This window comes from Petromyzon marinus, unplaced genomic scaffold (assembly GCF_048934315.1).
Source record: "Petromyzon marinus isolate PM22_M1 ecotype Great Lakes invasive population unplaced genomic scaffold, UKy_Petmar_22M1.pri1.0 PM_Scaffold_469, whole genome shotgun sequence".
NCBI classification, from domain to species: Eukaryota; Metazoa; Chordata; class Hyperoartia; order Petromyzontiformes; family Petromyzontidae; genus Petromyzon; species Petromyzon marinus.
In genome coordinates this window covers 24,681-46,736 of record NW_027423467.1, presented here as the reverse complement: position 1 = coordinate 46,736, position 22,056 = coordinate 24,681, and the positions used below count along the sequence as shown (strand labels likewise).

At 52.1% G+C, this 22,056-nt stretch overlaps 2 protein-coding genes across 2 annotated transcripts; both read left to right on the top strand.

Moving 5' to 3' along the window:
• Positions 1-58: 58 nt before the first annotated feature.
• Positions 59-14,832, top strand: LOC116937573 (galactokinase-like). The gene is made up of 3 exons (XM_076064459.1): positions 59-344; positions 4,096-4,333; positions 14,806-14,832. The coding sequence occupies exons 1-3, from the start codon at positions 253-255 to the stop codon at positions 14,830-14,832; spliced, it is 357 nt and encodes a 118-aa protein (XP_075920574.1). The 5' UTR covers positions 59-252.
• LOC142923373 (protein chibby homolog 1-like) lies at positions 10,594-20,918 on the top strand. The gene is made up of 5 exons (XM_076064460.1): positions 10,594-10,767; positions 14,806-14,926; positions 17,535-17,643; positions 20,415-20,539; positions 20,797-20,918. The coding sequence occupies exons 2-5, from the start codon at positions 14,849-14,851 to the stop codon at positions 20,878-20,880; spliced, it is 396 nt and encodes a 131-aa protein (XP_075920575.1). The 5' UTR covers positions 10,594-10,767; positions 14,806-14,848; the 3' UTR covers positions 20,881-20,918.
• Positions 20,919-22,056: the final 1,138 nt, after the last annotated feature.

Here is a 22,056-nt window from a genome sequence, read left to right as displayed (position 1 = left end):
ACTCACCCACTCACCCACCCACCCACTCACTCACCACCCACTCACTCACCCACTCACCCACTCACCCACTCACTCACCCACTCACTCACTCACCCACTCACACACCCACCCACTCACTCACCACCCACTCACTCACCCACTCACCCACTCACCCACCCACCCACCCACCCACTCACCCCTTGTCCACCCCCAGCGGTGAGTGGGCGGGTGAGTGAGCTGCTGGTGAGGAGGGTGAGGCACGTCCTCACCGAGATGCTGAGGGTGGATCTCACCGTCATCGCCCTCCGTGCCGGGGACTTCGGCAGGGTCGGCGAGCTCATGGCGGCCAGCCACGCGTCGCTACGGTAACGGACGCCCCCCGTCGCCACGGCAACGGACTCGCCCGTCGCCACGGTAACTAGCCGTCGCCGTGCCCCGGCGACGGCTAGTTACCGTGGCGACGGTTGTTGTCGTGGTGACCGTTATTGCTACGGTGACGGTTGTTGTGGTGATGACGGTTGTTGTCGTGGTGACGGTTATTGCTACGGTGACGGTTGTTGTGGTGATGACGGTTGTTGTCGTGGTGACGGTTGTTGTGGTGATGGTTGTTGTCGTGGTGACGGTTGTTGTGGTGATGGTTGTTGTCGTGGTGATGGTTGTTGTGGTGACGGTTGTTGTCATGGTGATGGTTGTTGTCATGGTGACGGTTGTTGTCGTGGTGACGGTTGTTGTCGTGGTGACGGTTGTTGTCATGGTGACGGTTGTTGTCGTGGTGACGGTTGTTGTCATGGTGACGGTTGTTGTCGTGGTGACGGTTGTTGTCGTGGTGACGGTTGTTGTGGTGGTGACGGTTGTTGTCGTGGTGACGGTTGTTGTCGTGGTGACGGTTGTTGTCATGGTGACGGTTGTTGTCGTGGTGACGGTTGTTGTCATGGTGACGGTTGTTGTCGTGGTGACGGTTGTTGTCGTGGTGACGGTTGTTGTGGTGGTGACGGTTGTTGTCGTGGTGACGGTTGTTGTCGTGGTGACGGTTGTTGTCGTGGTGATGGTTGTTGTCGTGGTGACCGTTGTTGTTGTGGTGACGGTTGTTGTCGTGGTGACGGTTGTTGTCGTGGTGACGGTTGTTGTGGTGGTGACGGTTGTTGTCGTGGTGACGGTTGTTGTCATGGTGACGGTTGTTGTCGTGGTGACGGTTGTTGTCGTGGTGACGGTTGTTGTCGTGGTGACCGTTGTTGTCGTGGTGACCGTTGTTGTCGTGGTGACGGTTGTTGTCGTGGTGACGGTTGTTGTCGTGGTGACGGTTGTTGTGGTGGTGACGGTTGTTGTCGTGGTGACGGTTGTTGTCATGGTGACGGTTGTTGTCATGGTGACGGTTGTTGTCGTGGTGACGGTTGTTGTCGTGGTGACGGTTGTTGTCGTGGTGACGGTTGTTGTCGTGGTGACGGTTGTCATGGTGACGGTTGTTGTCGTGTGTGACGGTTGTTGTGTGACGGTTGTTGTCGTGGTGACGGTTGTTGTCGTGGTGACGGTTGTTGTCGTGGTGACGGTTGTTGTCGTGGTGACGGTTGTTGTGTGACGGTTGTTGTCATGGTGACGGTTGTTGTCGTGGTGACGGTTGTTGTCATGGTGACGGTTGTTGTCGTGGTGACGGTTGTTGTCGTGGTGACGGTTGTTGTCGTGGTGACGGTTGTTGTGTGACGGTTGTTGTCGTGGTGACGGTTGTTGTCGTGGTGACGGTTGTTGTGTGACGGTTGTTGTCATGGTGACGGTTGTTGTCGTGGTGACGGTTGTTGTCGTGGTGACGGTTGTTGTCGTGGTGACGGTTGTTGTCGTGGTGACGGTTGTTGTCGTGGCGACGGTTGTTGTCGTGGTGACGGTTGTTGTCGTGGTGACGGTTGTTGTCGTGGTGACGGTTGTTGTCGTGGTGACGGTTGTTGTCGTGGTGACGGTTGTTGCCGTGGTGACGGTTGTTGCTACGGTGACGGTTGTTGTGGTGATGGTTGTTGTCGTGGTGATGGTTGTTGTCGTGGTGACGGTTGTTGTCGTGGTGACGGTTGTTGTCGTGGTGACGGTTGTTGTCGTGGTGACGGTTGTCATGGTGACGATTGTTGTCGTGGTGACGGTTGTCGTGGTGACGGTTGTTGTCGTGGTGACGGTTGTTGTCGTGGTGACGGTTGTCGTGGTGACGGTTGTTGTCGTGGTGACGGTTGTTGTCGTGGTGACGGTTGTCGTTGTGACGGTTGTTGTCGTGGTGATGGTTGTTGCCGTGGTGACGGTTGTTGTCGTGGTGACGGTTGTTGTCGTGGTGACGGTTGTTGTCATGGTGACGGTTGTTGTCGTGGTGACGGTTGTTGTCGTGGTGACGGTTGTCATGGTGACGGTTGTTGTCGTGGTGACGGTTGTTGTCGTGGCGACGGTTGTTGTCGTGGCGACGGTTGTTGTCGTGGCGACGGTTGTTGTCGTGGTGACGGTTGTTGTCGTGGCGACGGTTGTTGTCGTGGTGACGGTTGTTGTCGTGGTGACGGTTGTTGTCGTGGTGACGGTTGTTGTCGTGGTGACGGTTGTTGTCGTGGTGACGGTTGTTGTCATGGTGACGGTTGTTGTCGTGGTGACGGTTGTTGTCGTGGTGACGGTTGTTGTCGTGGTGACGGTTGTTGTCGTGGTGACGGTTGTTGTCGTGGCGACGGTTGTTGTCGTGGTGACGGTTGTTGTCGTGGTGACGGTTGTTGTCGTGGTGACCGTTGTTGTGGTGGTGACGGTTGTTGTCGTGGTGACGGTTGTTGTCATGGTGACGGTTGTTGTCGTGGTGACGGTTGTTGTCGTGGTGACGGTTGTTGTCATGGTGACGGTTGTTGTCGTGGTGACGGTTGTTGTCGTGGTGACGGTTGTTGTGGTGGTGACGGTTGTTGTCGTGGTGACCGTTGTTGTTGTGGTGATGGTTGTCGTGGTGACGGTTGTTGTCGTGGTGACGGTTGTTGTCGTGGTGACGGTTGTTGTCGTGGCGATGGTTGTTGTCGTGGTGACGGTTGTTGTCGTGGTGACGGTTGTTGTCGTGGTGACCGTTGTTGTGGTGGTGACGGTTGTTGTCGTGGTGACGGTTGTTGTCGTGGTGACGGTTGTTGTCGTGGTGACGGTTGTTGTCGTGGTGACGGTTGTTGTCGTGGTGACGGTTGTTGTCGTGGCGACGGTTGTTGTCGTGGTGACGGTTGTTGTCGTGGTGACGGTTGTTGTCGTGGCGACCGTTGTCGTGGTGACGGTTGTTGTCGTGGTGACGGTTGTTGTCGTGGTGACGGTTGTTGTCATGGTGACGGTTGTTGTCGTGGTGACGGTTGTTGTCGTGGTGACGGTTGTTGTGGTGGTGACGGTTGTTGTGGTGATGGTTGTCGTGGTGACGGTTGTTGTCGTGGTGACGGTTGTTGTCGTGGTGACGGTTGTTGTCGTGGCGATGGTTGTTGTCGTGGTGACGGTTGTTGTCGTGGTGACGGTTGTTGTCGTGGTGACCGTTGTTGTGGTGGTGACGGTTGTTGTCGTGGTGACGGTTGTTGTCGTGGTGACGGTTGTTGCCGTGGTGACGGTTGTTGTCGTGGTGACGGTTGTTGTCGTGGTGACGGTTGTTGTCGTGGTGACCGTTGTTGTCGTGGCGACGGTTGTTGTCGTGGTGATGGTTGTTGTCGTGGTGACGGTTGTTGTCGTGGTGACGGTTGTTGTCATGGTGACGGTTGTTGTTGTGGTGACGGTTGTTGTCGTGGTGATGGTTGTTGTTGTGGTGACGGTTGTTGTGGTGACGGTTGTTGTCATGGTGATGGTTGTTGTCATGGTGATGGTTGTTGTTGTGGTGACGGTTGTCATGGTGACGGTTGTTGTCGTGGTGACGGCTGTTGTCGTGGTGACGGTTGTTGTCGTGGTGACGGTTGTTGTGGTGATGGTTGTTGTTGTGGTGACGGTTGTTGTGGTGATGGTTGTTGTCGTGGTGACGGTTGTTGTCGTGGTGACGGTTGTTGTCGTGGTGACGGTTGTTGTCGTGGCGACGGTTGTTGTCGTGGCGACGGTTGTTGTCGTGGCGACGGTTGTTGTCGTGGTGACGGTTTGTCGTCTCCGTGGCGACGGTTGCCCCAGCGACGACTACGAGGTGAGCTGCCCCGAGGCGGACCAGCTGGTGCGGCTGTCCTCCGCCTGTCCCGGCGTGCTGGGCGCTCGCCTCACAGGCGGAGGCTTCGGCGGCTGCGTCGTCGCCATGGTTACCGGCTGCACGCGCCTGGAGGCGGAGCAGAACCTCCAAGGCCTCGTCCGGCACGTCCAGGTAACCGTGGCAACGGCGGCAGCCATAGCAACGGCAGCCGTAGCAACGGCGGCCGTAGCAACGGCGGCCGTAGCAACCGCAGCAGCCGTAGCAACGGCAGCCGTAGCAACGGCAGCCGTAGCAATGGCGGCCGTAGCAACGGCAGCCGTAGCAACGGCAGCCTTAGCAACCGTAGCAGCCGTAGCAACGGCAGCAATCGCGGCCCTAGCAACGGCAGCGGCCGTGCCAACGGCAGCCGTAGTAGCCATAGCAACGGCAGCCGTAGCAACCGCAGTCGCCATGGCAACGGCCGCCGTAGCAACGGCAGTAGCGGTAGCAGCCATAGCAACTGTAGTAACCGTAGCAACGGTAGCCATAGCAACGGTAGCCTTAGCAACGGCAGCCATGGTGACGGCAGCCGTAGTAGCCATAGCAACGGGAGCCGTAGCAACGGAAGCCGTAGGAGTCGTAGCAACGCACCCATAGCAACCGTAGTAGCCGTGGCAACGGTAGCCATAGCAACGGCAGCCATAGCAAAGGAAGCCTTAGGAGCCGTAGCAACGGCACTAGCCGTAGCAACGGTAGTAGCCGTGGCAACGGTAGTAGCCGTAGCAACGGCACTAGCCGTAGCAACGGTAGTAGCCGTGGCAACGGTAGTAGCCGTGGCAACGGTAGTAGCCGTGGCAACGGTAGTAGCCGTGGCAACGGTAGTAGCCGTGGCAACGGTAGTAGCCGTGGCAACAGCCGTAGCAATGGCGGCCGTAGCAACGTGGTGGGTGGTTATGGTGGTGGTTGTTGTTGATAGTTGTTGTTGTTGTCGTTGATAGTTGTTGTTGTTGTTGATAGTTGTTGTTGTTGTTGATAGTTGTTGTTGTTGTTGATAGTTGTTGTTGTTGATAGTTGTTGTTGATAGTTGTTGTTGTTGATAGTTGTTGTTGATAGTTGTTGTTGTTGATAGTTGTTGTGGTTGTTGTTGATAGTTGTTGTTGTTGTTGATAGTTGTTGTTGTTGTTGATAGTTGTTGTTGTTGTTGATAGTTGTTGTTGATAGTTGTTGTTGATAGTTGTTGTGGTTGTTGTTGATAGTTGTTGTTGTTGTTGTTGATAGTTGTTGTTGTTGATAGTTGTTGTTGTTGTGGTCGTTGATAGTTGTTGTTGTTGTTGATAGTTGATAGTTGTTGTTGATAGTTGTTGTTGATAGTTGTTGTTGTTGATAGTTGTTGTTGTTGATAGTTGTTGTGGTTGTTGTTGATAGTTGTTGTTGTTGTTGATAGTTGTTGTGGTTGTTGTTGATAGTTGTTGTGGTTGTTGTTGATAGTTGTTGTTGTTGTTGATAGTTGTTGTTCTTGATAGTTGTTGTTGTTGATAGTTGTTGTTCTTGATAGTTGTTGTTGATAGTTGTTGTTGTTGATAGTTGTTGTTGATAGTTGTTGATAGTTGTTGTTGTTGATAGTTGTTGTTGATAGTTGTTGTTGTTGTTGATAGTTGTTGTTGTTGATAGTTGTTGATAGTTGTTGTTGATAGTTGTTGTTGATAGTTGTTGTTGTTGATAGTTGTTGTGGTTGTTGTTGATAGTTGTTGTTGTTGATAGTTGTTGTTGATAGTTGTTGTTGTTGATAGTTGTTGTTGTTGATAGTTGTTGTTGTTGTTGATAGTTGTTGTTGTTGATAGTTGTTGTTGTTGATAGTTGTTGTTGTTGTTGATAGTTGTTGATAGTTGTTGTTGTTGTTGATAGTTGTTGTTGATAGTTGTTGTTGTTGTTGATAGTTGTTGTTGTTGATTGTTGTTGTTGTTGTTGATAGTTGTTGTTGTTGATAGTTGTTGTTGATAGTTATTGTTGTTGATAGTTGTTGTTGATAGTTGTTGTTGTTGATAGTTGTTGATAGTTGTTGTTGATAGTTGTTGATAGTTGTTGTTGTTGATAGTTGTTGATAGTTGTTGTTGTTGATAGTTGTTGTTGATAGTTGTTGTTGATAGTTGTTGTTAGTTGTTGTTGTTGATAGTTGTTGTTGATAGTTGTTGTTGATAGTTGTTGATAGTTGTTGTTGTTGTTGATAGTTGTTGTTGTTGATAGTTGTTGATAGTTGTTGTTGTTGATAGTTGTTGTTGTTGATAGTTGTTGTTGTTGATAGTTGTTGTTAGTTGTTGTTGTTGTTGATAGTTGTTGTTAGTTGTTGTTGATAGTTGTTGTTGTTGATAGTTGTTGTTGATAGTTGTTGTTAGTTGTTGTTGTTGTTGATAGTTGTTGTTGTTGATAGTTGTTGTTGTTGATAGTTGTTGATAGTTGTTGTTGTTGATAGTTGTTGTTGTTGATAGTTGTTGTTGTTGATAGTTGTTGTTAGTTGTTGTTGTTGTTGTTGATAGTTGTTGTTAGTTGTTGTTGTTGATAGTTGTTGTTGTTGATAGTTGTTGTTGATAGTTGTTGTTGTTGATAGTTGTTGTTGTTGATAGTTGTTGTTGTTGATAGTTGTTGATAGTTGTTGTTGATAGTTGTTGTTGTTGATAGTTGTTGTTGATAGTTGTTGTTGTTGTTGATAGTTGTTGATGTTGTTGATAGTTGTAGTTGTTGGGGAATAGTTGTTGATAGTTGTTGTTGATAGTTGTTGGTTGTTGATAGTTGTTGTTGATAGTTGTTGATAGTTGTTGTTGTTGTTGATAGTTGTTGTTGTTGTTGATAGTTGGTTGTTGTTGTTGATAGTTTTGTTGTTGATAGTTGTTGTTGATAGTTGTTGATTGTTGTTGTTGTTGTTGATAGTTGTTGGTAATAGTTGTGGTTGTTGTTGATAGTTGTTGTTGATAGTTGTTGTTGATAGTTGTTGTTGTTGATAGTTGTTGTTGGTAGTTGTTGATTGTTGTTGATAGTTGTTGGTAATAGTTGTTGTTGTTGTTGATATTTGTTGTTGATAGTTGTTGTTGATAGTTGTTGTTGATAGTTGTTGTTGATAGTTGTTGATAGTTGTTGTTTTGTTGTTGTTGATAGTTGTTGTTGTTGTTGATAGTTGTTGTTGTTGTTGATAGTTGTTGTTGTTGATAGTTGTTGATAGTGTTGTTGTTGTTGATAGTTGTTGTTGTTGTTGTTGTTGATTGTTGTTGTTGTTGATAGTTGTTGTTAGTTGTTGTTGTTGATAGTTGTTGTTGTTGTTGATAGTTGTTGTTGTTGATAGTTGTTGTTGTTGATAGTTGTTGTTGTTGATAGTTGTTGTTGTTGTTGATAGTTGTTGTCGTTGTTGTTGTTGTTGATTAGTTGTTGTTGTTGTTGATAGTTGTTGTTGTTGTTGATAGTTTTGTTGTTTGTTGCTACAGGAGCAACATGTGGCAGGCCAAGTTTTACCGAGCAGTGCCAAGCGGGGCTCACTCACTCAACCCCAACAACCACAAAACAAAAACAACAACCACAACAACCACAACAACAACAACCACCACAACAACAACCACAACCAACAACCACACAAACCACACAACACCACACCAACACACACCACACACACACCACACCACCACCAACAACCACAACAACAACACAACCACCACAACAACAACACACAACACCACAACAACCACCACCACAACATCAACAACCACAACAACCACAACCACAACAACCACAACAACCACAACCACCACCAACACAACAACCAACAACAACAACCACCACCAACAACCACCACAACAACAACAACCACAACAACAACAACCACCAACAACCACCACAACAACACACAACAACAACAACCACAACAACAACCACAACCACAACAACCACAACAACCACAACCACCACAACAACAACCATCACAACAACCACAACAACAACCACCACAACAACAACCACCACAACAACAACAACCACAACAACCACCACAACAACCACCACAACAACAACCACACAACAACAACAACAACCACAACAACCACAACCACAACAACCACAACCACCACAACAACAACAACCATCACAACAACCACAACAACAACCACCACAACAACAACCACCACAACAACAACAACCACAACCACCACAACAACCACCACAACAACAACAACCACAACCACCACAACAACCACCACAACAACAACAACCACAACAACAACCACAACAACAACCACAACAACAACAACCACAACAACAACCACAACAACAACCACAACAACCACAACAACCACAACAACAACAACAACCACAACAACCACCACAACCACCACAACCACCACAACAACCACCACAACCACCACAACCACAACAACCACAACAACCACAACAACAACCACAACAACAACCACCACTACTCACTCAGCCTGTAGCACAACACCACAACAAACAACCACAACAACAACCACCACAACAACCACAACAACAACCACAACAACAACCACAACAACCACAACAACAACCACAACAACCACCACAACAACCACAACAACAACCACAACAACAACAACCACCACAACAACCACAACAACCAAACAACAACAACAACACAAACACCACAACAACAACCACCACAACAACCACAACAACAACTACAACAACAACCACAACAACAACAACCACAACAACAACAACCACAACCACCACAACAACAACCACAACACCACAACAACAACAACCACCACAACAACCACAACACCACAACAACAACAACCACAACAACAACAACCACAACAACAACAACCACAACAACAACCAACACGACAACCACCACAATCGCAACAACCATAAAAAATTGCGTGACGTCATACCCGTCCAATTGACCGAATGACGTCACTCCCCCACATGCCATGCGGTGACGTCCGTCCCGGGCAACCAATCGGATGACGTCACTCTCCCATGTGGGGATGCGGTGAGGTCATCCCCGCGAAATTAGCCGGGGTGTGACGTCACTCAACCGGCCAATCAAGACGCCAGCGACGTCCGCGCGTCGTCGACCGTGTCGGTGACGTCACTCCCGCGTCGTTTGAGTGTGCGGTGACGTCACGCTCGAGTCGATTGAGTTGTGCGGTGACGTCATTTTTCAATTGGCCTCGTGGCCCTGGGGAGTTAATTAGTTAATTGTGACGGAGGCGGTGATTATGCAAATGAGCTGTGTTGATTGATGATTCATTGGCGGGGCGATTAAAGTCGCCAATGTAACGGAAGCCGTGAGTCATAATAATTATTAGTGTGGTGTGGGTGGGTTGGTGGGTGAGTGAGTGAGTGGGTGAGTGGGTGGTTGAGTGGGTGGGTGAGTGAGTGGGTGAGTGGGTGGGTGAGTAAGTGGGTGGGTGAGTGGGTGAGTGGGTGGGTGAGTGGGTGGGTGAGTGAGTGGGTGAGTGGGTGAGTGAGTGGGTGAGTGGGTGGGTGAGTGGGTGGGTGGGTGAGTGGGTGGGTGAGTGGGTGGGTGGGTGAGTGGGTAGGTGGGTGAGTGGGTGGCTGGGTGAGTGGGTGAGTGAGTCGGTGAGTGAATGGGTGGGTGGGTGAGTGGGTGAGTGAATGGGTGGGTGGATGGGTGAGTGGGTGAGTGAGTGAGTGGGTGAGTGGTGAGTGAGTGGGTGAGTGGGCGAGTGAGCGTGTGAGTGGGCGAGTGAGTGAGTGGGTGGGTGAGTGGGTGGGTGAGTGGGTGAATGAATGGGTGGGTGGGTGAGTGAGTGAGTGGGTGAAGTGGGTGGGTGAGTGGGTGGGTGAGTGGGTGAGTGGGTGGGAGAGTGGGTGGGTGAGTGAGTGGGTGGGTGGGTGAGTGGGTGGGTGGGTGGATGGGTGGGTGAGTGGATGGGTGAGTGGGTGGGTGGGTGAGTGGGTGAGTGGGTGGGAGAGTGGGTGGGTGAATGAGTGGGTGGGTGGGGTGAGTGGGTGGGTGGGTGAGTGGATGGGTGGGTGAGTGGATGGGTGAGTGGGTGGGTGGGTGAGTGGGTGGGAGAGTGGGTGGGAGAGTGGGTGGGTGAGTGAGTGGGTGGGTGGGTGAGTGGGTGGGTGGGTGAGTGGATGGGTGGGTGAGTGGGTGAGTGAGTGGGTGGGTGATGTGGTATCCATCGTTACACTACACCCACCCACCCACCGACCCCCCCCCCTCACTGTTGCCTAGCAATCAAAGCCAGACCGTACCAACAGCACCGTTACCAGAGGGGGGTGCTAAATTAAGATCACCCCAAATGATCTTTTAAAACAAAATTCTACTAACACATGTATATCCAACAAAGATATATAACAAAAAATTTTGGCATAATAATTTAGTAAACTTTCACAGACGTATTAAAATATAATCTTAATTATTTATAGCTAATTTACACAAAGCTCCCCACCCCCACCCCACTCGCTCCACTTGGTAGATTCCCACAGCGCCCCGCCCCCTTAAGCCCCGCCCCCTTTTGGGGAGAGTCCATAGCAACGCAACCGACGAATCTGTATAACAAATTTTTAGTTAAACTTTCATTTTAAAATAACAATAAGTTAACTTTTATTTTCGCTTAAAAGAAAGAGCGCCACTTCGGGGTGGCCACTGAACGAGTTCCAAGAGCCCAGCTATTTCTATTCACGTGAGTTTTAACGAAAATAAGCGCGCGCGTTGTGATACCGTTTGCGCAGTCAAAAGCCTTTTTGCTACTAGGCCCCCATTGAAATGAATGGGAGCCTCGGTCTCAGTGATTAACATTGAACCCTATGGGAGTCGTCTCAGTGATTAACACTGAACCCTATGGGAGTCTCACTGATTAACATTGAACCCTATGGGAGTCTCAGTGATTAACACTGAACCCTATGGGAGTCTCACTGATTACATTGAACCCTATGGGAGTCTCAGTGATTAACACTGAACCCTATGGGAGTCTCACTGATTAACATTGAACCCTATGGGAGTTTCACTGATTAACACTGAACCCTATGGGAGTCTCAGTGATTAACATTGAACCCTATGGGAGTCTCAGTAATTTAACACTGAACCCTATGGGAGTCTCAGTGATTAACACTGAACCTATGGGAGTCTCAGTGATTAACATTGAACCCTATGGGAGTCTCAGTGATTAACATTGAACCCTATGGGAGTCTCAGTGATTAACATTGAACCCTATGGGAATCTCAGTGATTAACACTGAATCCTATGGGAGTCTCACTGATTAACATTGAACCCTATGGGAGTCTCACTGATTAACACTGAACCCTATGGGAGTCTCCAGTGATTAACATTGAACCCTATGGGAGTCTCAGTAATTAACATTGAACCCTATGGGAGTCTCAGTGATTAACACTGAACCCTATGGGAGTCTCAGTGATTAACATTGAACCCTATGGGAGTCTAAGTGATTAACATTGAACCCTATGGGAGTCTCAGTGATTAACATTGAACCCTATGGAGTCTCAGTGATTAACATTGAACCCTATGGGAGTCTCAGTGATTAACACTGAACCCTATGGGAGTCTCAGTGATTAACACTGAACCCTATGGGAGTCTCAGTGATTAACACTGAACCCTATGGGAGTCTCAGTGATTAACACGGAACCCTATGGGAGTCTCACTGATTAACACTGAACCCTATGGGAGTCTCATGGATTAACACTGAACCCTATGGGAGTCTCATGGATTAACACTGAACCCTATGGGAGTCTCAGTGATTAACACGGAACCCTATGGGAGTCTCACTGATTAACACTGAACCCTATGGGAGTCTCACTGATTAACACTGAACCCTATGGGAGTCTCAGTGATTAACACTGAACCCTATGGGAGTCTCAGTGATTAACACGGAACCCTATGGGAGTCTCACTGATTAACACTGAACCCTATGGGAGTCTCAGTGATTAACACTGAACCCTATGGGAGTCTCAGTGATTAACACTGAACCCTATGGGAGTCTCACTGATTAACACTGAACCCTATGGGAGTCTCAGTGATTAACACTGAACCCTATGGGAGTCTCAGTGATTAACACGGAACCCTATGGGAGTCTCACTGATTAACACTGAACCCTATGGGAGTCTCACTGATTAACACTGAACCCTATGGGAGTCTCAGTGATTAACACTGAACCCTATGGGAGACTCGGTGATTAACACTGAACCCTATGGGAGTCTCAGTGATTAACACTGAACCCTGTGGGAGTCTCAGTGATTAACACTGAACCCTATGGGAGTCTCAGTGATTAACACTGAACCCTATGGGAGTCTCACTGATTAACATTTAACTCTATGGGAGTCTCAGTGATTAACATTGAACCCTATGGGAGTCTCAGTGATTAACATTGAACCCTATGGGAGTCTCAGTGATTAACACTGAACCCTATGGGAGTCTCAGTGATTAACACTGAACCCTATGGGAGTCTCAGTAATTAACACTGAACCCTATGGGAGTCTCAGTGATTAACACTGAACCCTATGGGAGTCTCAGTGATTAACATTGAACCCTATGGGAGTCTCAGTGATTAACATTGAACCCTATGGGAGTCTCAGTGATTAACACTGAACCCTATGGGAGTCTCAGTGATTAACATTGAACCCTATGGGAGTCTCAGTGATTAACACTGAACCCTGTGGGAGTCTCAGTGATTAACACTGAACCCTAAGGGAGTCTCAGTGATTAACATTGAACCCTATGGGAGTCTCAGTGATTAACACTGAACACTATGGGAGTCTCACTGATTAACATTGAACCCTATGGGAGTCTCAGTGATTAACACTGAACCCTGTGCGAGTCTCAGTGATTAACACTGAACCCTATGGGAGTCTCAGTGATTAACACTGAACCCTATGGGAGACTCAGTGATTAACATTGAACCCTATGGGAGTCTCAGTGATTAACATTGAACCCTATGGGAGACTCAGTGATTAACATTGAACCCTATGGGAGTCTCACTGATTAACATTGAACCCTATGGGAGTCTCAGTGATTAACATTGAACCCTGTGGGAGTCTCAGTGATTAACACTGAACCCTGTGGGAGTCTCAGTGATTAACACTGAACCCTATGGGAGTCTCAGTGATTAACACTGAACCCTATGGGAGTCTCAGTGATTAACACTGAACCCTATGGGAGTCTCAGTGATTAACATTGAACCCTATGGGAGTCTCAGTGATTAACACTGAACCCTATGGGAGTCTCAGTGATTAACACTGAACCCTATGGGAGTCTCAGTGATTAACATTGAACCCTATGGGAGTCTCAGTGATTAACACTGAACCCTATGGGAGTCTCAGTGATTAACACTGAACCCTATGGGAGTCTCAGTAATTAACACTGAACCCTATGGGAGTCTCAGTGATTAACATTGAACCCTATGGGAGTCTCAGTGGTTAACACAGAACCCTATGGGAGTCTCAGTGATTAACACTGAACCCTATGGGAGTCTCAGTGATTAACATTGAACCCTATGGGAGTCTCAGTGATTAACACTGAACCCTGAGGGAGCCTCAGTCTGGCTCTGTGAGTCTCAGTGATTAACACTGAACCCTATGGGAGTCTTAGTGATTAATACTGAACCCTGTGGGAGCCTTAGTCTGGCTCAGTGATTAACACTGAACCCTGTGGGAGCCTCAGTCTGGCTCTGTGAGTCTCAGTGATTAACACTGAACCCTGTGGGAGCCTTAGTCTGGCTCTGTGAGTCTCAGTGATTAACACTGAACCCTATGGGAGTCTTGGGAGTCTCAGTGATCAACACTGAACCTTGTGGGAGCCTCAGTCTGGCTCTGTGAGTCTCAGTGATTAACACTGAACCCTGTGGGAGCCTCAGTCTGGCTCTGTGAGTCTCAGTGATTAACACTGAACCCTGTGGGAGCCTCAGTCTGGCTCTGTGAGTCTCAGTGATTAACACTGAACCCTATGGGAGTCTCAGTGATTAACACTGAACCCTATGGGAGTCTTAGTGATTAACACTGAACCCTATGGGAGTCTCAGTGATTAACACTGAACCCTATGGGAGTCTTAGTGATTAACACTGAACCCTATGGGAGTCTCAGTGATTAACACTGAACCCTATGGGAGTCTCAGTGATTAACACTGAACCCTATGGGAGTCTCGGTGATTAACACTGAACCCTATGGGAGTCTCAGTGATTAACACTGAACCCTATGGGAGTCTCAGTGATTAACACTGAACCCTATGGGAGTCTCAGTGATTAACACTGAACCCTATGGGAGTCTCAGTGATTAACACTGAACCCTATGGGAGTCTCAGTGATTAACACTGAACCCTATGGGAGCCTCAGTGATTAATAACTGAACCCTGTGGGAGTCTCAGCGATTAACATTGAACCCTATGGGAGTCTCAGTGATTAACACTGAACCCTATGGGAGTCTCAGTGATTAACATTGAACCCTATGGGAGTCTCAGTGTTTAACACTGAACCCTGTGGGAGTCTCAGTGATTAACACTGAACCCTATGGGAGTCTCAGTGATTAACACTGAACCCTGTGGGAGTCTCAGTGATTAACACTGAACCCTATGGGAGTCTCAGTGATTAACACTGAACATTGTGGGAGCCTTAGTCTGGCTCTGTGAGTCTCAGTGATTAACAATGAACCCTGTGGGAGGGAGCCTCAGTCTGGCTCTGTGAGCCTCACTGAGCCAGACTATCACCCCGCGGCAGGCTCGTGAGCAGTGCACGGAACGGTGAAGTAAGGCTGCCCAGGATGCCACTCTTCAGCAGTGCGTTCAGCCCCAAGAAAACCCCACCCAGGAAATCTGCTTCACTCTCCAACCTCCACACGGTGAGACGCTCACCACCACCACCACCACCACGCTCACCACCACCACCACGCTCACCACCACCACCACCACCACCACGCTCACCACCACCACCACGCTCACCACCACCACGCTCACCACCACCACCACGCTCACCACCACCACCACGCTCACCGCCACGCTCACCACCACCACGCTCACCACCACTGCCACCACCACCACGCTCACCACCACCACGCTCACCACCACCACGCTCACCACCACCACCACGCTCACCACCACCACTCACCACCCCTCACCACCCTTACCACCACCACCACTCACCACCACACTCACCACCACCACACTCACCACCACCACACTCACCACCGCCACGCTCACCACCCTTACCACTCACCACCACTCACCACCCTTACCACCACCACCAAACTCACCCCCACACTCACCACACTCACCACCACCACACTCACCACCACCACCACTCACCACCCTTATCACCACGCTCACCACTCACCACGCTCACCACTACCACGCTCACCACTCACCACCCTTACCACCACCACACTCACCACCTTGCTCACCACACTCACCACACTCACCACACTCACCACACTCACCACCACGCTCACCACTACACTCACCACCACCACCACTACACTCACCACCACCACCACCACTACACTCACCACCACTCACCACTCTTACCATCACGCTCACCACTCACCACCACCACACTCACCACACTCACCACTCACCAGCTGGACTACAGCACGCTCACCACTCACCCCTCACCACAATCACCACCACACCACTCACCACGCTCACCACTCACCACCACACCACTCACCACGCTCACCACTCACCACGGTCACCCCTCACCACTCACCACGCTCACCAGCTGGACTACAGCATGCTCACCACTCACCCCTCACCACGCTCACCCCTCACCACGCTCACCACACTCACCACCACCACACTCACCCCTCACCACGCTCACCACACTCACCACCACCACACTCACCCCTCACCACGCTCACCACTCACCCCTCACCACTCACCACCAACCAGCTGGACTACAGCACGCTCACCACTCACCCCTCACCACGCTCACCACCACCACGCTCACCACCACCACCACCACGCTCACCACCACCACCACCACGCTCACCACCTCCACCACCACGCTCACCACCACCACGCTCACCACCACCACTCACCACCCCTCACCACCCTTACCACCACCACCACCACACTCACCACCACCACCACCACACTCACCACCACCACCACCACACTCACCACCACCACGCTCACCACCACCACCACGCTCACCACCACCACCACCACGCTCACCACCACCACCACCACGCTCACCACCACCACGCTCACCACCCTTACCACTCACCACCACGCTCACCACCCTTACCACTCACCACCACTCACCACCCTTACCACCACCACCACTCACCACCACACTCACCACCACTCACCACTTCTACGCTCACTACTTCACTCACCACCACGCTCACCGCCACGCTCACCACCACTCACCACACTTACCACCACGCTCACCACTCACCACGCTCACCACTACCACGCTCACCACTCACCACCCTTACCACCACCACACTCACCACCCTTACCACCACCACACTCACCACCCTTACCACCACCACACTCACCACCACTCACCACCCTTACCATCACGCTCACCACTCACACCACTCACCACCACACCACTCACCACGCTCACCACTCACCACACTCACCACCTTGCTCACCACACTCACTACACTCACCACCACGCTCACCACTACACTCACCACCACTCACCACCACGCTCACCACTCACACCACTCACCACCACACCACTCACCACTCACACCACACTCACCACCACCACACTCACCCCTCACCACGCTCACCACACTCACCACCACACTCACCCCTCACCACGCTCACCACTCACCCCTCACCCCTCACCACTCACCCTTCACCAGCTGGACTACAGCACGCTCACCACTCACCACGCTCACCACTCACCACGCTCACCACTCACCCCGCTCACCACTCACCACGCTCACCCCTCACCACTCACCCTTCACCAGCTGGACTACAGCACGCTCACCACTCACCACGCTCACCACTCACCACGCTCACCACTCACCACGCTCACCCCTCACCACGCTCACCCCTCACCACTCACCCCTCACCAGCTGGACTACAGCACACTCACCCCTCACCACGCTCACCCCTCACCACTCACCACTCACCCCTCACCACCCTCACCCCTCACCACGCTCACCCCTCACCACGCTCACCACTCACCCCTCACCACCCTCACCCCTCACCAGCTGGACTACAGCATACTCACCACCACCACACTCACCACTCACCCGCTGGACTACACCACACTCACCACCACACTCACCCCTCACCCCTCACCACCACCACACTCACCACACTCACCACGCTCACCACTCACCACGCTCACCACTCACCCCTCACCACTCACTCCTCACCACGCTCACCACACTCACCCCTCACCACGCTCACCACTCACCCCTCACCACGCTCACCACACTCACCCCTCACCACGCTCACCCCTCACCCCTCACCACCACTCACCAGCTGGACTACAGCACGCGAGCGGTGGAGCTGGGCCTTGACTACGGAGCGCCGTCCGTTACCATCGGCAACCAGAAGCTCGTCTTCCTTGACGACGGGGAGTGGGCAGCCGGTAACCATGGCAACAACAACACCACCACCACCATCACCACAACAATCACCACCACCATTACCACCACCATCACAACCACCACAACCACCATCACAACAACAACAACACCACAACCACCACCACAACCACCACCACAACCACCACCACTACCACCACCATTACCACCACCATTACCACCACCACAATCAACACCACCATCACAACCACCACAACCACCACCACAACAACCACAGCCACCCCCTTCTCCTGTGTGGGTGGGTGAGAGCTCTTGGGTGAGTGTGAGTGAGTGAGTCAGTGAGTGAGCGAGTGGGTGAGTCAGTGAGTGAGTCTGTGTGTGTGAGCGTGTAGGTGAGTGTGGGTGAGTGAGTGAGCGTGTGGATGAGTCAGTCAGTGTGGGTGAGTCAGTGAGTGAGTGAGCGAGTGAGTCAGTGAGCGAGTGGGTGAGTCAGTGAGTGAGTGAGTCTGTGTGGGTGAGGGTGTGGGTGAGTGAGTGGGTGAGTGAGTCTGTGTGAGTGAGTGTGTGTGGGCGAGTCAGTGTGGGTGAGTGGGTGAGTCAGTGGACGAGTGAGCGTGTGAGCATGAGTGAGCGTGTGGGTGAGTCAGTGGACGAGTGAGTGGGTGAGTCAGTCTGTGTGGGTGAGTCAGTGTGAGTGAGCGTGAGTGAGTCAGTGTGCGAGTGAGTGAGTGTGTGGGTGGGTGGGTGAGTGGGTGAGTCAGTGTGAGCGTGAGTGAGCGTGTGGGTGAGTCAGTGAGTGAGCGTGTGGGTGAGTGAATGAGTCAGTGTGTGAGTGTGCGAGCGAGTGAGCGTGTGGGTGAGCGAGTCTGTGGGTGAGTCAGTCTGTGTGGGTGAGTCAGTCTGTGTGGGTGAGTCAGTGTGAGTGAGCGTGAGTGAGTCAGTGTGCGAGTGAGTGAGTGTGTGGGTGGGTGGGTGAGTGGGTGAGTCAGTGTGAGCGTGAGTGAGCGTGTGGGTGAGTCAGTGAGTGAGCGTGTGGGTGAGTGAATGAGTCAGTGTGTGAGTGTGCGAGCGAGTGAGCGTGTGGGTGAGCGAGTCTGTGGGTGAGTCAGTCTGTGTGGGTGAGTCAGTCTGTGTGGGTGAGTCAGTGTGCGAGTGAGTGGGTCTGTGTGGGTGAGTGTGTCAGAGTCAGTGAGTGTGTGGGTGAGTCAGTGTGAGTGTGTGGGTGAGCGTGTGGGTGAGTCAGTGTGAGTGAGCGTGAGTGAGTGTGCGAGTGGGTGAGTCAGTGTGAGTGTGTGGGTGAGCGTGTGGGTGAGTCAGTCTGTGTGGGTGAGTCAGTGTGAGTGAGCGTGAGTGAGTCAGTGTGAGTGAGCGTGAGTGAGTGTGCGAGTGAGTGGGTCTGTGTGGGTGAGTCAGTGTGGGTGAGTGGGCGAGTCAGTGTGTGAGTGAGCGTGTGGGTGAGTGAGTCTGTGTGGGTGAGTGAGTCAGTGTGGGTGAGTGAGTCAGTGTGTGGGTGAGTTAGTGTGAGTGAGCGTGAGTGAGTGGGTGAGTCAGTGTGAGTGTGTGGGTGAGTCAGTGTGAGTGTGTGGGTGAGTCAGTCTGTGTGGGTGAGTCAGTGTGGGTGAGTGTGTGGGTGAGTGGGCGAGTCAGTGTGTGAGTGAGCGTGTGGGTGAGTGAGCGTAGGGGTGAGTGAGTCAGTGTGTGGGTGAGTCAGTGTGAGTGAGCGTGAGTGAGTGGGTGAGTCAGTGTGCGAGTGAGCGTGTGGGTGAGTCAGTGTGGGTGAGTGGATGAGTCAGTGTGAGCGTGCGGGTGAGTGGATGAGTCAGTGTGCGAGGGTGTTCGAGCAGGTGAGCGAGTCTGTGTGGGTGAGTCAGTCTGTGTGAGTGAGTGAGTCTGTGTGGGTGAGTGAGTCAGTGTGTTGGGTGAGTGAGTCTGTGTGGGTGAGTGGGTGAGTCAGTGTGAGTGAGTGGGTGAGTGAGTGAGTGGGTGGGTGGGTGAGTGGGTGAGTGAGTGTGTGGGTGAGCCAGTCTGTGTGGGTGAGTGAGTCCGTGTGGGTGAGTGGGTGAGTCAGTCTGTGTGGGTGAGTGTGTCGGTGAGTGAGTCTGTGTGGGTGAGTGGGTGAGTGTGTGGGTGAGTCAGTCTGTGTGGGTCAGTCTGTGTGTGTGTGTCAGTCTGTGTGGGTGAGTCAGTGTGTGAGTGAGCGTGTGGGTGAATGAGTCAGTGTGTGGGTGAGTCAGTGTGAGTGAGCGTGAGTGGGTGAGTCAGTGTGCGAGTGAGTGAGCGTGTGGGTGAGTGAGTCTGTGTGGGTTAGTGGGTGAGTCAGTGTGGGTGAGCGTGTGGGTGAGTCAGTGTGGGTGAGTCAGTGTGGGTGAGTGGGCGAGTCAGTGTGTGAGTGAGCGTGTGGGTGAGTCCGTGTGGGTGAGTGGGTGAGTCAGTGTGTGGGTGAGTGGGTGAGTCAGTGTGCGAGTGAGCATGAGTGGGTGAGTCAGTGTGCGAGTGAGTGAGCGTGTGGGTGAGTGGGTGAGTCAGTGTGAGTGAGCGTGTGGGTGAGTCAGTGTGGGTGAGTGGGTGAGCATGTGGGTGAGTCAGTCTGTGTGGGTGAGTCAGTGTGAGGGTGAGTGGGTGAGTTGGTGAGCGGGTGAGTTGGTGAGCGAGTTGGTGAGCGGGTGAGTTGGTGAGTGGGTGAGCGGGTGAGCGGGTGAGTTGGTGAGTGAGTTGGTGAGCGGGTGAGTTGGTGAGCGAGTTGGTGAGTGGGTGAGTTGGTGAGCGGGTTGGTGAGCGAGTGAGTCTCCTGCTCACCACCCCTCCTCCCCCGTAGAGTCTGTGGGTGGTGGTGGTGGTGCTGCTGGTGGTGCTGCTTTAAAGCGGCTGGAGCAACGTAACCACAGCCTGGAGGAGGAGAACTTCCTCCTCAAGTTGAAGCTCACCCTGCTGATGGACATGGTGAGTGGGTGGGTGGGTGGGTGAGTGGGTGGGTGAGTGGGTGGGTGGGTGGGTGGGTGGGTGAGTGGGTGAGTGGGTGGGTGGGTGAGTGAGTGGGTGGGTGGGTGGGTGAGTGGGTGGGTGGGTGGGTGAGTGGGTGAGTGAGTGGGTGGGTGCGTGGGTGGGTGGGTGAGTGGATGAGTGGGTGGGTGGGTGAATGTGTGGGTGGGTGTGTGGGTAACTCTCTCTCCCCCACTCTACCCCCCTCTCTCTCCCAGCTGTGCGAGTCAACAGCAGACTCTCAGCACCTGGAGAGACAGCTTGCACGGCTTAAGTCACGCTCCAAGGAGGCACGCAGATAACGGGGTGTGTGGGTGGGTGGGGAGGTGGGTGGGTGGGGAGGTGGGTGGGTGGGGAGGTGGGTGAGTGTGTGGGTGGGGAGGTGGGGAGGTGATGGGTGTGTGGGTGGGTGGGTGGGGAGGTGGGTGAGTGGGTGGGTGAGTGGGTGGATGGGCGAGTAGGTTGGTGAGTGGGTGGATGGGTGAGTAGGTGGGTGAGTGGGTGGATGGGTGAGTGGGTGAGTAGGTGGGTGAGTAGGTGGGTGAGTGGGTGAGTAGGTGGCTGAGTAGGTGGGTGAGTGGGTGAGTAGGTGGGTGAGTGGGTGGATGGGTGAGTAGGTGGGTGAGTGGGTGGATGGGTGAGTAGGTGGATGGGTGAGTAGGTGGGTGAGTGGGTGGATGGGTGAGTAGGTGGGTGAGTAGGTGGATGGGTGAGGTGGGTGAATAGGTTGGTGGGGAGGTGGGTGAGTGGGTGGGTGAGTAGGTGGATGGGTTGGTTTGTGGGTGGTGGTGGTGGTTGTTGTTGGTTGTTGACATAAATTCATTTTATTCCACTCGTGTTGTGTTTTGTGGTTGTGTCACACACCAAATAAAGACAATGCTCCCCCAGGTAGCCTCTAGCAGGGCTGTAGGGGCAAGTGCTGTTAGCTAGCGAGTAGCAGCAGCAGTGTCTATGTACTACACACACAACACACACAGACAAAGCTTCCCCAGGTAGCCTCTAGCAGGGCTGTAGGGGCAAGTGCTGTTAGCTAGCGAGTAGCAGCAGCAGTGTCTATGTACTGCACACACCACACACAGACATAGCTCCCCCAGGTAGCCTCTAGCAGGGCTGTAGGGGCAAGTGCTCTTAGCGAGTAGCGGCACCTTTGAAGGCCGGTGTGGGTGGCCAGGACCACGCCCGGCCACCTTTGTCTCTCCTCCAGTGCTAGCGATGGTCACTGCACCACCACCGCTACGCCAGGTACTCATTTGAGGCTGAGTAGACCTAGGGGAGGCCCAGGACCGGTTCAGATAACCGTCACTGGTGGTGTTGGCCGTGAGCGGGAATCGAACTCAGCTCGACCGGGTTCATAGCGCAGCGTAGCGCTAACCGCTACACTCACCCACCCACTCACTCACCCACTAACCCACTCACTCACCCACCCACTCACCCACCCACTCACCCACCCACTCACTCACCCACTAACCCACTCACTC